At 41.4% G+C, this 17,440-nt stretch overlaps 1 protein-coding gene and 1 pseudogene across 1 annotated transcript in view; one reads left to right on the top strand and one right to left on the bottom strand.

Annotated features, from left to right (window-relative positions):
• Positions 1-9,016, bottom strand: part of PARVA (parvin alpha) — a 160,837-nt gene extending 151,821 nt beyond the window's left edge. Inside the window, exon 1 of the mRNA XM_031941900.1 lies at positions 8,716-9,016. Within this exon, the coding sequence (XP_031797760.1) occupies positions 8,716-8,851 (136 nt within the window). The 5' untranslated portion in view covers positions 8,852-9,016. The remainder of the gene's footprint in view (positions 1-8,715) is intronic.
• Positions 9,017-11,450: 2,434 nt separating this feature from the next.
• LOC100923194 lies at positions 11,451-15,486 on the top strand (annotated as a pseudogene).
• Positions 15,487-17,440: the final 1,954 nt, after the last annotated feature.

Below are 17,440 nucleotides of genomic sequence, written 5' to 3'. Positions count from 1 at the left end.
ACAAATATAGAAGAAACTTCAGAGATAATCTAATTGACCTTGATAATTTTACAGATAAGGAAACTGAGGCTACAAAAGGTGAAGTGTGGCTTATTCAGTCACACAGGTAATTAATTGGAAGAATCAAGATTCAAATCTTAATTCTAAATCCAATGAAATCTCTACCATACTATGCTGTTTCTCCACTTCGTTTCACCCCAATACTTCATGGGTTAATGGTCTATTTTTGCAGATCATGATCAATGTGCACTTCAGCAGCAGAACTTCAAGAATTGTAGTGACCCCTATACATTTATCTTCCCAGTGTCTAGTTCTCTCCCGGTTAGAGTCAGTATCTAGATTTCATGAGTTACTTTGGCTCTGATTAATCTTTCCAAACTTAGGCTCTAATAAACTGTGAAGGATATGGGGTATTATGGCACCTAAGAGGTTTTAAAGTTACTTATTATCCTTAGCCTGGGGAGGGCAAAAATGGTCTCAATGTTCTCTTTATGTTGATAATTAATTAAACTAACCTTCAGGGGTATATGAACAAAGAACAAAAAAACAGGTTAGGATGAAGGCTTGGGACGTTTATTGTGATTAGGTATGATGCATGACTTTATTCTCTTTTTGCCCATAGATCAGTGTTCATCCAGGTGAAAGTGGTGAAGCAATGTGAGCGGTTGTGTATGCCTCAAGCTGAGAATCCCCAATAATCTGGGGTTGTTTGGATGTGGCTCTCTGGGAGTTTTAGAAGTAACAGGGCTGGAAGGGCTGGTTTTGCTCTTGTGGTAAGAGGGTTAAAAGGATCTCTGGATGTCACTCTGTGCCAACCTGAGCTAGAAAAATGGGCTCACTGTAATTCTCCTTAGACTTCCCAATTGCCACTTTGTCTGGGGTTGTTCTGAAATCTTTTCTAGAGTAATTGTGCAAGAGACTTGGGTTGTATACTTCCTCTTACGCCATCACCTTTGCCGGTCGTCTAGACAATATCATTTGAAACTGAGAACAAAGTCATCATTTACTATCCTTATTAGTAGATTGCTGTTCACTGATGGATTCTTTGGAAGTGAAAGCATGTTTGCTAGCCTGTGAAGTTTTTGTTTGTTCTGGAGTGAACAAGTTGAACTGATCCAAGAGTAGAGGAGGCCGATTATGGAAGGGAGAATGAGATTTCTGGCACCACTTATAACTCTAGTAATAACAATCATGTGTATTTCTATGGAGCTTCATGTTCACAAATCCCTTTTATGTATATTATCCCAACTGGTCATCATAACAACTCTAAGAGATTCTGTAAATATCACATCCCTGTTATTGATGATGATGAGCCTTCATGTTCAAAGAGGATCAATGACCCCGACAATGATGTCTTGACTTGAGAGTGAATTGATTTAAGTGAGGCAGAGTGATATAAATTGGTCAGCAGTGACTCTTTCAGAGTCATCAGAGTTCAGTGGCAAGACAAAAGTCAAGACACCCCGAAATGGTCTGGGAAGCAGTGGATGACCTTGGGGTCTTTGATGACTGACCAAGTTCTAATTCATGGTTTTTGGAACCAATTGCTCTCATCTACCCATTCCACCAGAAGTCTTCACATGCTTGGACTAGACATCTCCTAATTTACTAATGGGTTTGAGGTCTGCGTTTTGTCCATCTGCTGAAATTTTACCAGGGTGTAGCTTTCTGCTTCTTGGAAACCACAGGAGAGAGGTAGCTAAGAGGTGGACCCAAAGACAGATGAGCAGGAAGAGTGTATGAAGTGTTCAAGGAAGATATGCAACTCTGGCACGAGGGCTTGCTGAGCCCTTTACAGGGACATCCCTGTATTATAGGTGAGAAAAGAAGTTGGCTCAGAGACTTTAAATGACTCACTGAGAATTACAGAGTTAAATATTAGAACTGAAACTTGAAACCACATCTCTTGACTCTAGGATACTTTCTTCATCACCAAATTTGTCCCATATGCATAAGTACCTTAATTAGACAGGAACTTAATAACAGAAATTAAGCACTACCTCTCCTTTCTGTTTGCTTTTATGAAATTCATGTCTAGAGGCTATAATATTTTGGGGCACTGACATAAATCAGTGCTCAATTTAAGTAAAAAGGCCTAAATTTAAGTCTGGCTCTGTAAATTATAATCTATGTAGATTTGAAAAAGTATTTTCTTTTCTCAGATCTAATAAAATGAGCTGGCTGAAATAGATGTCTATTAAAATCTACCTTTACTTTGCAGAGAATTCTTTTCTTATCTGTCTCTCTATATATTACATGTGTTAATATGTTGCATTCAACTCCTTGCCTAATAGAACATAAACTCCCTTGAGGGCAGGATCAGCTTTATTTTTGTCTTTGTTTCCCACAGTTCATGATAGCAATAAATATTCCATAAATGTCGAAATAAATATCCAATTGAATTCTGTGTATTTCAGATAAAAGGGGTATTTACACAACAGCACTGTAAAGTCTAAACACCATATTTTCAAATGGACAACTGAGTCATCAGTTAGAATGCATCCTGAAGACGATCAGACTGCTGAGGGGACCAGAGACTATAGATAAAAGAATTAGTTGAAGGAATTAAGGACTGGGCAGCCAGTGGAACAGTGGATAGATTGCTGAGCCGGAAGGTAGGAAGACTCGCACTGCAGCTTCTTGGAGTTATAGGTAAGAGGTAATTAACAGGTGGGACACCAAAGACAGATGAGCAGGTGGGGGTAATGGAGTGTTCAGGGAGGACTAGTGAGTCATGAGTTCAAATCTGGCCTCCGATACTTGCTAGTTGTGCAAGACTTTGGATAAATCACTTAACCCCATGTGCCTTAGTTTCTTTACTTGTAAAATGAGGTGGAGAAGGAAATGGCAAACCACTCCAGTATCTTTGCCCAGAAAACTGAAATGAGTGAACAACAACAAAAGGCATTTTATCTAGGGAAATGAGAGCCATCTTCCATTATTTGATAACCTTTAAGAAGAATTAGACATGTTCTGCATGGGTCCAGTTCTTAAACTGGACTCACAGAGGCAAGTCACAATATAGATATAGACATGATGACAAGAACAACTTAGTCATGATTAGGACTATCCAAAAGGGAGATGGGCTGCCCCAGTAAGCAGCAGATACCCCCTCACTGGTGCCTGAAAGAGTTCAGAAAGCAAGCTGAAGGTCTTGGAGTAGATCCTAGAAATGTGCAGATTAAGATTGGAAAAAGGCTTGTTTTACATCAAGGATGTCCAGCTGTCTTTCCAAAGTCTGTGCAAAGCAGTTTCCCAGAAGCCAGCCTGGGAGGAATTGAAGACAAAGAGAAGAAAGCTCTATAGGACATTTAGCCATCACCTCCAGGCAATAGGAGCCTTTCCCCCCTGTGAGCTCCATAATTAGATATTAGCAGATTCAGGGAATGATAAAATAGCTTGGATTTTCTCCCTACAGAAATGATTAGCCAGACAACTCTTGGCCCCAGAAATCCTTAGTGGCTTTTGAAATTGGAGGCCACGCTGCTGACTGACTCTGTAATCCTGCCCCAAGCTCCTTCTCCTTCCACTTTCTTTGTAGGGAATCTCTTCATTGAGAAAAGAAGCATCTCTTCTCATAATTAAAGAAAAGTGGCCATAAGTCCAGTCTTGGGAAGGGGAGTGAGAGTTTGGGATTGGCTTGGGGAACATTTCTTCTACCTCCAAGACAAGGGTCATCCATCCCTACAGAGCAACACTCTAATCAATTCTAAAAGTAGAAGAGTTAAAATCTAGTCCTTGTGTGCAAGTGTGAATATATATGAATATATAGATGTATATAACTTCATTTTATGGTTATAACATAAACAAATAACTTTTTTGTCGTTTAGTTTTTTGGTTTTTTAATCATGTCTGATTCTTGTGACCCCAGTTGGAGTTTTCTTGCCAGAGATACTGGAGTGGTTTTCCATTTCCTTCTCCAGCTCATTTTACAAATGAGAAAACTGAGGCTGATGGGATTAAGTGACCTGCCCAGGGTCACACAGTTAGTATCTGAGGTCAGATTTGAAGTCAAGAAGATTAGTCTGCCTCCAGGTCCAGCACTTTATCCATTGGATGGATAGCTGCCCACATATAATTATACATTTTATATACTTTTACACCTACTTGTTCTCTCCCATTGGAATGTAAGGTCTTCTGGAGTAGGGGATTATTTCAGTTTTTGTCCTTGTATCTCAAGGCCCCCCAAAAGTGCTTGGCACAAAGTATATTCTAAATAAATAATTGTTAACTTAAGGTCTGATTGAAGCTGGGCATTCAATAGAGGTTTCTGTCGATTCTTGATTCCCGGGTCACAAAAAAGGATTTGAACCAATTTTAAATGTCCCTGAATAATTGGACTAATGTTGCTTCTTAAAGCTTTCTAAAACCTGAACAGTGTTTGCATTTTGTTTTCTTATTCATTTTCTTTCCTTTTTGATCTGATCTTTCTTGTGCAGCAAGATACTTGTACAAATATGTTTACATATATAGGATTTAACATATATTTTAACATGTACAACATCTATATCTATCTTACCATCTAGGGGAGGGAGTGGAGGAAAGGAGGGCAAGTTTGGAACACAAGGTTGATCAATGTTGAAAAATTATCTGTACATATGTTTTGAATATAAAAAGCTTTAATAATAATAATAAAAAAACCTTAAGAGGATCATCATTTTGTTAGAAATCCTTAGAATCCAACTCCTCTAATTTCCAGATAAGGAAACTAAGGCCCACAGTAATGAAGTGAAGTAGTTAGTTAGGTAGTGGCTGAGACAAATTTGAAGCCAGATCCTCCTGCTAAAAATCAGGTGCTTTGCTTAGTGAGGGTACCAGACAGCTTGTTAGAATCTAGTCCCAAATCAGGGATACTTAATCATGGATCTGTGAACTTTTAAAAATGACTCACAATAGGGGCAGCTGGATGGTGCAGTGGATAGAGCACCAGCCCTGAAGTCAAGAGGACCTGAGTTCAAATATGTCCCCAGACACTTAAATACACATAGTAACTGTATGACCCTGGGTAAAAAATCACTTAATAAAATTGCCTCAACAACAACAACAAAAAGGAACCCATACAAGTCAGTCCATAAAAGGTCAAGACTGGAAGAATCCCTTAGAGACCATGCAATCCAACATATCCATTTTATAGAACACTGAGGAGATTCTCCAACTTTCCCAAGTAGTAAGCATGAGGGGAGATTGTGAACTTAAGTTCTTTGATCTCAGATCTAGTAGACTTTCCACTTTATTGAAATGACAAACTAATTTCAGGGGGAAGGGATCTTACAAGGCAGATTATCCCATGGGGTAGAAATCAGTAAAGGTCATGCATAAAGGGGGTACTTGAGTTGAGTTTAGAAGGAAGAGAGGGGTCTCCAAACGATAAAGTGAGTAAGGAGAGTCCTATAAGCATGAGGGACAGCCTGCAAAGACATGGATGGGAGAGAAAAAAATGTGTGGGCATGACAGAGTGGGTGCCGTTGCATGATGAATCTGCAAAGAGAAGGGAGAGCTAGTTTGTGAAATTCTTTAAAAAAAAAAAAAAACTGAAGTAACAAGAGGTTAATTTCTTTCCCTAAACCATCTTGCATTTATTCGTTTGTTCATTTATTCAAGAATTTGGATGTAGATTCAGTCAAATTGAGATCTGTTTAAAAAGGTGAAAGTCTCCCACTGGAAACAGGGTCATCTCCAGTTGCCCTGGTCTATATCTCGCCATTGGATCCAGATAGCTCTGGAGGGGGAAAGTGAGGCTGGCGACTTTGTACAATCCTCCCTCGCTTAAATCCAATTCACTTGCATGTGATTTTGATATTATGGTCCTCTTCAACAACAAAGGACAAACAACAATAATACTCAAGAAATTTCAGGGGATACCTACTACCAGTAGGATAAAATAAAAATGACTCCCTTTGCTATTTAAGCCTTTTATAATCTCTAGTTCCAGCCAAACTAGCCTATTATTCCCCAATCCGTGATATTCCATTTCCCACTTCCTTGCTTTGCACAAGCTTCCCCCTGTGCCTTGAATGTTCAAGTCCCACTTCCTATCCCAGCCTGGTCTTGATGCTCCCTTTCTCTCTCAGGTATTCCTGCTCTCTTCCCTATTCCCCTGAAATTACTTTGTATTACAAACTTTATGTTGTACTTGCAAGAGGCAGCTATGATACCAGAACTAGAGAAATGCCCAGAAAGACCTGGATTTTTCAAGCCTCCAACGTAGGCTGGCTGTGTGACCCTGGACAAATTCAGTGCTCCAGAAAATTTTTTGGAGATTATAAATTTTAAAGAATGTACAGATGTGCATTGGTATCAATGGTTTCCTCACCTTGGAGTTCTTTCTATCAGTGAAATCACAGTTTCAGTCTCTATCTTTATATCTATGTGTATTGTTTTGATATATATTATTGGTAAATATAAAATTTATATATGATATGTATTACATATGAAATATAATATATATGTATAAATTCTGCATTAATGTATAGAAGACTATAGACCCCTTGAGGTTAGAAGTTATTTCATTTTTGTCTTTGCGTTCTCAGTATTTCGTCTTTGCAAAAATGCTTAATTCAACATTTATTAAGTACCTGCTAACATATAGCTAGATAGCACAGTGGATGGAGTGTGAGACTTGGAGTCAAGAAGACTAATCTTCCTGAGTTGAAATCTGCCTTAAGATACAGCTGAGGGCCGTGTGACCCTGGGGAAGTCACTTAACCCTGTTTGCCTCAGTTTCCTCATCTGTAAAATGAATTGGAGACGAGATAATAGACCATCTAGTATCTTTGCCAAGAAAATTCCAAATAGGGTCACAGAGTCCAGGAGGCTTAAACAACAGCACTCCAATAAATTCCAGTGGCTCTCTGTCACTTCCAGAATCAAGAAGAAAATCCTCTGGTTTTCAAAACCCTTCACAACCTGACTCCTTCCTATGTTGTCTTATGGGCTTGGACTTGCAGTGACCTCCCTATTGCTCTCACCCAGCACATTCTTGATCCCCAGCATTTTCACTGGCTGTCTCTTATGCCTGGGACATTCTCTCCCCACATTTCCCCTTTCCTCTCTTCCCTGTTTTCCTTCAAGCCTCAGCTAAAGCCTCACCTTCTATAGGAAGCCTTTCCCAACCTCCCTTAATTCCAGCGGCTTTCCTTTTTTGGTTATCTCTCATTTACTCTGTCCATATTCTGGATGTAGCTGTTTGAATGTCATCTTCCCCATGAGACTGTGAGTTTCTGGAGATCAGGGACTGTGTTTTAAGTTTCTTTGTATTTCCAGAGCTCGGCTTAATGCGTGGTACGCTATAAGCGCTTAATAAGTGCTTATTCCTTGCTTGGTAGCCTTTTTATTTTAATTTAATTAATTTGTGTGTGTGTGGGCGTGTGCGTGTTATGTGTGTGTTTCCAGAGTTTAGCTCAATGCCCGAGGGACTGAGTGGCCTGACTAGGCTGAAATGAAATTCCAGCCCTGCCAGTTAGAGATTATAAAACTTTCCACAGGACGCTACACCCCCTCATCTTCAGCTTTATCATTAGCAAGACCGGTAGAAGCAAAACTTTCACTACTTCCTTGGAAAGGTGTGGTCAGAAGCCCAAAAGACAATGTAACCTTGATAAGAATTCTTCACAACAGCTGGGTCTTTTTAAAACCGCTAAAGGGACTATTTTAAGATAGGGGGGGATTGGGGCCCTAAGAATCAGGACTTGGGGTTCGCACTCCCAGGAGGACACCTCCTTTGTCCTGGATGCTGCCGCTTCTGCAAAAATGGGGTTAAGGACACCAGCAGCCCCGACTTCAGAAGGCCACGAGGCTGAAAGGGGGCGGTCTATTCGAAAATGCTTTGGGATTTGACTGGGGAACCCTTTCATCCTGTCATCATCACTCTAATTCTGGTCCTGGCCCTGCAGGACCTTGGGAGTCTGTACCCTCTGAAAAGGGGTGCTGGGAGTGAGGGAGATTATGCACCCAAAGGCCAGCTTTGGCCAGTCGGGGCCTCCCTTCTTCGAGGAAGCCAGCACGGGGCAGGGGGGCTCCCCGGCGCGCCCCGTCCAGCTGCGGGAGCCCGGCGGCGGCGCAGAAACCCAGCCGCCCGCCTTTCCTGCCATTCCGGGAAGCTATAGAACGGCGTCCCCCACTAGGAGATGGAAGGGAGGTGGGCTCGTGCACTGGAAAGTCAGGAGGAGGCGCACAGAGCCCCGGAGGGGAGCCGTGGCTGGCAGCTCTCGGAGGGGGGCTCCCCACGGCGCAGAGCACAGGGAGCAGCGGGGCAGCCGGGCAGGGGCCTAGCCAGGCCGGGGGTGCAGGCGGCGGACATCCGGGCAGCTGGGCCGGCCGGCGAGGGGCGGGGCAGGCCCGAGCTGCTCCGGGCTCCCGCATTTTTCCAGAGTGACGTTTTCACAGGAAATACAAACGCTCACACACACACACACACACACACACACACACACTCACACCCGACCCCCAGCCCCTCCAGCCCCGGGGCCCACAGCCAGCTCGGGGCTCCCGGATCGCACTGTCCCAAGATGCGCTGCCCCCACCCTGGGAAGCACGTAGACTCAGCCTGGCCACCCCCGGTCCTAGCCTCCTGGCTCCCCCCTCCCCCCCAATGCGGTCCGTCCCAACCCTGCCCTGCCCTGCCCTGCCCTGGCCGCCCCTCCCAGGGCGCTGTCCGACTGGGCTGGCTCCGAGCTGGGGGGGAGCCCCGGGAGCCCGGTCCCGCGCCCTACTCACCCTCCTTGGCTTTCTTCCTCCGGGCCAGAGTTCCTCCAAGTTTCCCCAAGAAGGAGTCATCTTTCTTCCGGGACGGGGGAGACTTTGGGGTTGGAGATTTGGGGGCCGAGGGCGACTTTTGGGGGGAGGTTGCCATGGCGGGGAGCGCAGAGCGGAGTTCAGGGAGAGCCGGGCCGGGTCCGACTGGGGCGCACCGAAGGAGAAGGCGGCAGGGCAGGCGGCGGCGGCGGAGACTGAAGCTGCCCCTTTCCAAACGGAAGCGGAATTATTTCAAGCATTTGAGGCAGCTCTCGCTCTCCTTTCCCTTCCCTCCTTCCCTCCCTCCCTCGCTCCCTCCCGCCCGCCCGCCTTCCCGGGAAGATCTTTGCCTGGCCCCTGACTCTGGCACTCAGTGTCCCTGGCTGGGCCGGCCCAAGTCGGACCACCAGAGCTCACCTAGAACGCTCAGGAGTCCCAACCGGCCTCAGCCCCCCATCTATTTCCAACCACACCCAGAACTTTTCTGTAGTGGACCTGCATTCATGGAGCCTGAGGCTATTTATTTCCTTCACCTTCGGTGCCTGGTAACTCCTAGCCTTAGAATTAAAGAGGCCTGGGTTCGAGTTCTGCCTATGATTCGCTGTTGCTCCCATTCAGAGAGATCTCTGTTGGCTCTCCCCCTCCAAGCTAGAGGGAGGTTGTTTGAGCCCCCGAACCTTCTTCTGACCAACGGGAAGAACCAGAGCATGCTTGCAGATTGGGGCCTGCCAATAACTGAATGCCAACGTTTAATAGCAAGAGTGTGTGATGTGTCCAGATTACCCTGGGTCTAGCCATTCTCTCAGAAATCTCACATCCCTTTATTTATCTCTGCTCTGAAGACTTTGGGATAGATAACCCCCAAAGAGCTTTCTAATTCAAACAGTTTTTTAAAAAAAATTAAATTGCAAGAGTTCCAGCTGTGAGTTCAACCTTGAAGATGTTCAGTGAACTCTTTAGGGAGCTTGTGATAAGCTAGAAGCTCTGATTGCCCCAGGCTCCAGATCTGACAGCATGTGATTTCTGAATTTCCCATGGAGTTGAATTAAGAAAGGAATTATATTTGAACAACTCTGTTCTTTTTATCTTTACTTCTCTCTTTCGAAAAGTTTACTCATCCTCAGAGCTTGCCTTAGTGCAGTTTCAGGATCTATAGCACTCCCTAATTTCTCTCCCAAGATCACTTTCTGGGAGCCACTAGCTTAGAGGTGAGTTGGATTCTAGTCCCTGCTATGACACATTAGCTTTGTGATTTTGGGTCTCTGCCGATTTTGTTTTCCTATGCTATCAAATCAGAGGGTTATACTACTGAAGATCTCTAAGATCTGAAATGTGATAAGATCCTTAAAAGCCCATTCTATTGTTTAGAATCCTATAATCAACAGCTGGATATCGCCACAGGAGTGTCATGTTTTCACCTAAAACTACACAAGCCCAAAGCTAAATTTAATCATCTTCCTCCTGGAACTGGTTTTTCTTCCTGCCTCCTCCTTTTCTGTCAATGGTAGTATTGTCCTCCCAGTCATTCCTCAGGGCTACCTCCAAGGACCTATCAGCCAGTACCTTGCCCATCCTTGGCCACGTGGACACTTATCTCTTCAGCCACCCCCCAATCCTAGCCCTCCCATGATAGCTTTTATTTTGGCTCTGATTTGTGATTTCAATATTGTAGAACCCTCATGTGTGAAAATTCCTTCTATCAATCTTCATCTCATTTGTCATTTATAGTCTTAGGAACCTGGGGCACTCAGACCTTAAGTGATCTGTCCACTGTCACTTAGCTAAGACCAGTAGAGGCAAAAATTCAAATCAAGATATTTGGACACCAACTCCTCTATAATATGTTTCCTTATTTCCCATGACTATCTCGCAATGTAGCCTTATCTTCCTAAACTTGAAATTTATCTGCAAAGCAGGTCATAGCTAGGCAGGTAATCCAAACTTCACCTAGGGTGGTAAGTAGTACATTTTACAGAAGAGTAAATTGAGGCCCAGAGAAGTCAACTACTTGTCCAAGATCATTCTATGAATTGGTGACACAGCTGTGTAGAACAATAACCCAGGTTTTTTTTTTTATGAACATAAAACTATCATCAAATAATCTTTCTGGATCAGTCAAGTAATCAATAAACATTTATTAAACATTTACTATGTGCTAGATAATGTGCTAAGCACTGGGCATACAAAAAGGGGCAAAAGAGAATTTCTGCCCTTAAGGACCATACAAATAACTGTAAGTATATCTAGAACAATTTATCAAGCGGAAGAAAAAAATCTATTTTCCTTTTGATTGCTCAGTTTCATATCTTTTACTCCCTTCCTATTCAACAATTTTTTTTAACAATCACCAACAAATACAAAAATTTCAATAAGGGAAAAAGATCAAGAAACATGATTATATAAAAAATTGAAGTAGTGTCATGTCCAGTTTTTTTTTTTAAGTATCAGAAGCTCCAGCAGGTAGTGGGCAGCTAAGAGGGACAAGGATGGCTTTGTGGGTAGGAGATGACAGTCAGCTGAGTTGCCATTTTGTTCAAATCTTGGACTGTTGCTAGTGCCTCTGGGACTTTGAGTTGCAAGGGTTGCCTTACTTAGCCCAGTTAGGGGTGAGTACACTGGTTTGTCCATGTTCACCCCAGGAACTTAATCTTGATCCTAACCATGTCTCAAAAAGATTTGATATTTTGGAGCATTATACTGGCATTTTAAACAAGACTATGAATTCATACAAAAGAGTCAATAGAATTGAAAGTAGTGGAAGATTTCATAAGTCAGGGTGATCAGAAACTAACATGAATCCAGAAATAGACAAAAAGATTCAGATTCTAAAAGATCTGGTGATCAAAGGAATGACAGATATGATGACTCCAGGGATTATCATAGTCTGGACGGGGAACAAAGAGAGAAGGAATAGTGACATAGAAAATGGTGGCCATTCCGATGTTGACTATGGAGAACATGACTACAGGACTGATATTAAAAATGGGTGAGAAAGACAATTATGTTGCCCCCACTTCCTGTTACTATTACAGAAAATTATATTAGAGAGAGAATGGAATCCTTTAAGAGTCCTCAGCCTGTAGATGTGTGGTTGAGAAAGAGAAAAATAGGTATAAAAGTCATGATTTCTTCTTTATAGAATAATCATTGATTGCAAGATGCTTCCAGATCAATAGAAATCAATCAGAAAAAATTAGTGACTCAAGGAAATCATATTGCAATGTATTACAGCAATCCCAGATCTAAATTTGAGGTTGGCTTTGTAGCAAGTGCTGCCTTAACAATTTTAAGACTCAAATGTTTTAGATGTGGAGCTGATAAATTTGACTTAGAACAGGAAGTCCTATTAAAACCACAGAGACTGCCCAGTCTATGGATTATTACTCTGATACTATTGTTCTTTGACTATTGTTCCTCATACTTCAGTAGATACTATAATGATGGCAAAGTCTCCATATGCATCAATAGCTGTCAATAACTCATATTATAAGAGGCAAGTCTAGTAGAATCGAGGATTTGCTGTTCTCTTCAGTAGTTCTCTGTTACTAAATCTTCATCCTCCACTGAATATCAATGGCAAAACAATTAGAGTAGATTTTGCCAGAAGTCCCAGAAAATATTTGTTTCTCTTAGATGCTACAAGATCAGCATCTTTTGCTATGGCTGACATTGTCTTTGTTGTGGTTCACTGGTCATCCACTCAAAGTGGAGAAGGTACAATGTAGACTACAAGCATGACTCATTTTATTGTACTTTATTATATTTCACAGATTTTGAGGGGGGGGGTTGTTTTTTGTTTTTGTTTTTGTTTTTGTTTTTTACAAATTGAAGGTTTGTGGTGATCCTGTATTGAGCAAGTCTGTTGGTGCCATTTTCCCAACATCCTGTGCTCATATTGTATCTTTGTGCCATGTTTTGTTATTTTTTTTTCCTGACGCAGTTGGAGTTAAGTGACTTGCTCAGGGTACACAGCTAGGAAGTGGTAAGTGTCTGAGGTCGGATTTTAATTCAGGTCCTTCTGACTTAAGGGCTGGTGCTCTAAACATTGCACCATCTAGCTGCCCCACATTTTGATAATTCTTGCAAAATTTTTAACTTTATTATTATTATTATACATGTTGATCTGTGCTCAGCAACTTTTGATGTTACTAATACAATTGTTTTGGGGTGCCACCAAATAATACCCAAATAAGACAGGAGACTTAATAGATAAATGTTGTGTGTTCTGGATTGCTCCACTGACTGGCCATTGTCCATCTTTCTCAGTCTCTTCCTCAGATCTCTCTGTTTCCTAAGACACAACAATATTGGAGAATATTGCATGAACTCAGTTGAAAAAGCAGCGGTAGAGTTTGAGAGAATAGACTCCAATTTTGAAAGAAATTTCTACTGTGGGCAAAATGCTATCAAACAGCATCACATGCTACTGGGAAGTCTTTTGTGAAAGGAAGAGTCAATCACAGTAGCAAACTTCATTGCTGTTTTCTTTTAAGAAATTGTCACAGCCACTCCATCCTTCAGCAACCACCACAATGATCATTCAGCAGCCATCAACATTGAGGCAAGACCCTCCACCTGTGGAGAGATTATGACTTGCTGAAGGCTCCAATGATGGTTAGCATTATTATTATTTTAGCAATAAAACATCTTTAAGTATGTATATTTTTTAGACATAATACAACTGTATGATTAACAGGCCATATAAACAAGTTTTAAAGTAGTAGGAAAGAAAAAAAAAACTTGGGTTGCTTAATTGTAATATTTGTTTTAATGAAGCGGTCCGGAACCAACTTATAGAATTTTTGATATATACCTGTACAATTACCTTCGGCCTGTCCAAGATGACTAGGCACAGAAGGCCCAGTATTCACCAGATTGTCAGCAGTTTTACCAGCCACAAGCAAGGAGCATGAAGAATGATGTACCTATTGTATCAAGGGTAGCAGTTACCACTACTTCAGCAGTTGTATTATCCTAAAGTCTCCCATTATATAATCAAACCAGAAATCCACCTGTTTCTCCATATTATCCTAATTTCTTGATCCAGCAATATCTAGATTGGGATGGAGAGAAGGAAATTTGGGTGCCTGGAGAAGAATGTATAATCCAACAAGGAACTGGTCTGTTTCCATCAAAAAAGAGAAAGAAAAAGAAAGAAACTTAAAAGCAAAATGGCACAGTGGAATGCCAAAGACATGGAACACTGAGCTAAGAGCTTAAATAAACAAAAAGGAAACTTCAATAATAGCTTCCAGCCTGTCAATTCCTTGAGGGAGGAAGAGAGGAGAGAGTCAGCAGCAACAGATGCCGACTCTACTCTCTTTGAGAAGGAGGGAGCTTTGGCTGAATGACAGTAGCTTATCCCAAGCTGGTGAAAGATGGAGAAGGGGAAAATCCGCTCAAACATGGTCTAGTTGGTGTTTATAGTGGTGATAGTGATAATGAGGAAGATCGATGGAAAGAATTTAAAGTGAAGAAGAAAAACTGGCTGATTGTCTAATCTGTAAAAGGCTATTTTCCAACAAAGATGCTTAGTTAAATATTAACAACTCTCCCACTTATAAAAGCAAAATATGCGTATGTATATATGAGCAAGACAGCTACACGATTGCTAGGTGGTACAGTGAATAGAGTATTGGGTCTGGATGCAGGAATACTCATCTTCCTCTGTTCAAATCTAGCCCAGACACTTACTAGCTCTGTGACCTTGAGCAAGTCCCTTAACCCTGTAAATAACAGGGTTATATCACTATCTTCATCATCTACACATATCCATATTTTGCTTTTATAAGTTGGAGAGCTATTGTAAACTGTGCTAGAGAAGGAAATGACAAGTCACTCTAGTATCTTTAACAAAAAAATCCCAAATGGAGTCATGAAGGGTTGAATATGACTGAAAAATGATAAAACAACAAATAAGACTAAACAAAAACTAGATGCTTTGCAAATGAGAGAGAGAGAGAGAGAGAGAGAGAGAGAGAGAGAGAGAGAGAGAGAGGAGAAAGGAGAAAGTTAAAGAGAGGAAGGAGGGAGAGAGAGTGACAGAGACAGAGAGAGAGGGAGAAACAGAGAGACACATACACAAAGGAAGGGAAGGAGGGAGGGAAGGAGAGAGGAGAAACAGAGAGAAAGAGACAAAGAGAAATAGAGAGGGAGGGAAGGAAAGAAAGAGAGGGAGAAGGAAGAGAAAGGGAAGGAGGGAGAGAGACAGAGGCAGAAAGAAAGGGACATAGAGAAAGGCGAGAGAGAGAGAGAGAGAGAGGAGAAGGAGAAGAAGAAGAAATAGAAGAAGAAGAAGAAAAAGAAGAAGGAGGAGGAGGAGGAGGAGAAAGAGAGAGAGAGAGAGAGAGAGAGAGAGAGAGAGAATGAATGTGAATGTGAGAGGGTAAGAGGGAGGGAAAGAAAGGAAGTATCAACATTGAGCTGCAGAAAAATGGGAGAAATATGGAACCCAGAATCTCTAGCACACAGACAAGAGAAATAGTTTGATACTGACACTGTTAATTATAAACAGCTTACGAAGTAAGGCATTGATTATAATGATGTTGATAATAAAATGCTACAGGCCATGGGATGGTGGGAATGTTTAGGTTTGGGCAAGATGTGTCAAGGTATCACAACCCCCAGTGACATTCAAATACAAAAGGAACTGGTTTGGGAACAAAAAGGCAGCTCCTATGATGTGTCAACTGCAGATTTTACAAAGACTCTACCGAGAAAGCCATGTTTGCTTAGTTCACTGAGATGGATTGAGAAGCATCGCCTTGCTCAGCACCTTTTGTGTGCTGATAGATGACAAAGAACTCCACTTCCTTCTGTGGAACTGACTGTTAACAATCTATATTACATCCTTAGGAATACTGGTAGTATTAATAATGGTTTAGGACAAACCATTCTATTCCCTTGGGAATTTTTCCTCCTTCTCAAAGGTGAATTGTATGGGGAATGACCCTCTTTTGGGTGGAAAGGATCATGAGCAGATTTAGGGGTGACTCCTTGTCTTTTGTATCTTACTGTACATTACTGCAATTCACTATTGTCTATGTGTACAAACTATGTTGGAGCATACTATGCTCCTCTGGTTCACTGTAGATCTTGAGAGACGCTAGATGTTAACCCCTTCATTTCATGTATGTTTTGTTGTTGTTTTCTCTCATTTTGGTAGAAGCCTTGTATATATTTTATATAATATACTTTTGTATATTCTTTTTGAAGATTTTTGGTATAGTAGCTAATTTTGACTCATTAAAAAAGTATCAGGGATGTCCCATACTTATACCTTAATAGTTTAGTATCCCTAGACTTGCCCAGAGAATCAACTGAACTTATGAACTAATTGTGAAAAAAAGGTCTTGATCTCCCTATTAAATCTATCCATCTATCAAAGACATTTTAACTAGGTATGAAAAAATCCTGATCAATTTGGAAGAAGTAGAGTCCCTTGGGTGAAGTGAAATGATGTCCACATAGGAAGTATGTTGGTGTTGGCTGAAAAGACTCAGTTACACCCTTTGGTTTTTATATAAAATAACAGGTCAGTTCAGAATTCTGTTGATTCCAGTGGTGAGCAAGAAGAGAAGAGCAGTTCCGACTAAACAGCTTGAGAGGATTTGCTTTGTGAGGGAGAAGAAGAATGGAGATATAGAGCTTCCCTCTCTATCCCATTCTTTCCCCAGAAAAGGACCTTATCAACTTCTAAGGCTTTGGATTTCTTATCAGTCTCCTGGCAGTACTCATGAACTTCACTTCTCCTTCTCTAACTACTGTTCTAATACACATCTGTTCACTGTTAAAGTTCTCTAATAAGTAAAATGTACCTTCACCTTATCTCCTCAGCACCTACTAATCTCCTGCAACCTCTGGCTTCTCGAAACCATAATGAAACTTTTCTCCAAGGTCACCCACACCCTTTTTCTCGCTAAAGCCAAAGGTCTTTTGAAGTCTACATTCTCCTGGAGCTTTTTTTGGCATTCAACATACCCACGTCTTTTCAAAACTCCCCCTTCCTACTGAATGGATGTCCATCAGTTGGAGAATGGCTGAATAAATTGTGGTATATGAAAATTATGGAATATTACTGTTCTGTAAGAAATGACCAACAGGATGATTTCAGAAAGGCCTGGAGACTTACACGAACTGATGCTGAGTGAAATGAGCAGGACCAGGAGATCATTATATACTTCAACAACAATACTAGATGATGACCAGTTCTGATGGATCAGGCCATCCTCAGCAACGAGATCAACCAAATCATTTCTAATGGAGCAGTAATGAACTGAACTAGCTATACCCAGAAAAAGAACTCTGGGAGATGACTAAAAACCATTACATTGAATTCCCAGTCCCTATATTTATGCACACCTGCATCTTTGATTTCCTTCACAAGCTAATTGTACAATAATTCAGAGTCTGATTCTTTTTGTACAGCAAAATAATGTTTTGGTCATGTATACTTATTGTGTATCTAAGTTATATTTTAATATATTTAACATCTACTGGTCATCCTGCCATTTAGGGGAGGGGGTGGGGGGGGTAAGAGGTGAAAAATTGGAACAAGAGGTTTGGCAATTGTTAATGCTGTAAAGTTACCCATGTATATATCCTGTAAATTAAAGGCTATTAAATTAAAAAAAAAAAAAAAAAAACAACTCCCCCTTCCTGATACTTGATGGTCCTCATTCCTCCTGATTACTCATTCCTTTCCTTC

This window comes from Sarcophilus harrisii, chromosome 6, assembly GCF_902635505.1.
Source record: "Sarcophilus harrisii chromosome 6, mSarHar1.11, whole genome shotgun sequence".
Lineage (NCBI taxonomy): Eukaryota > Metazoa > Chordata > Mammalia > Dasyuromorphia > Dasyuridae > Sarcophilus > Sarcophilus harrisii.
The sequence above is the reverse complement of the archived record's forward strand: the minus strand, read 5'-3'. Positions and strand labels throughout refer to the sequence as shown.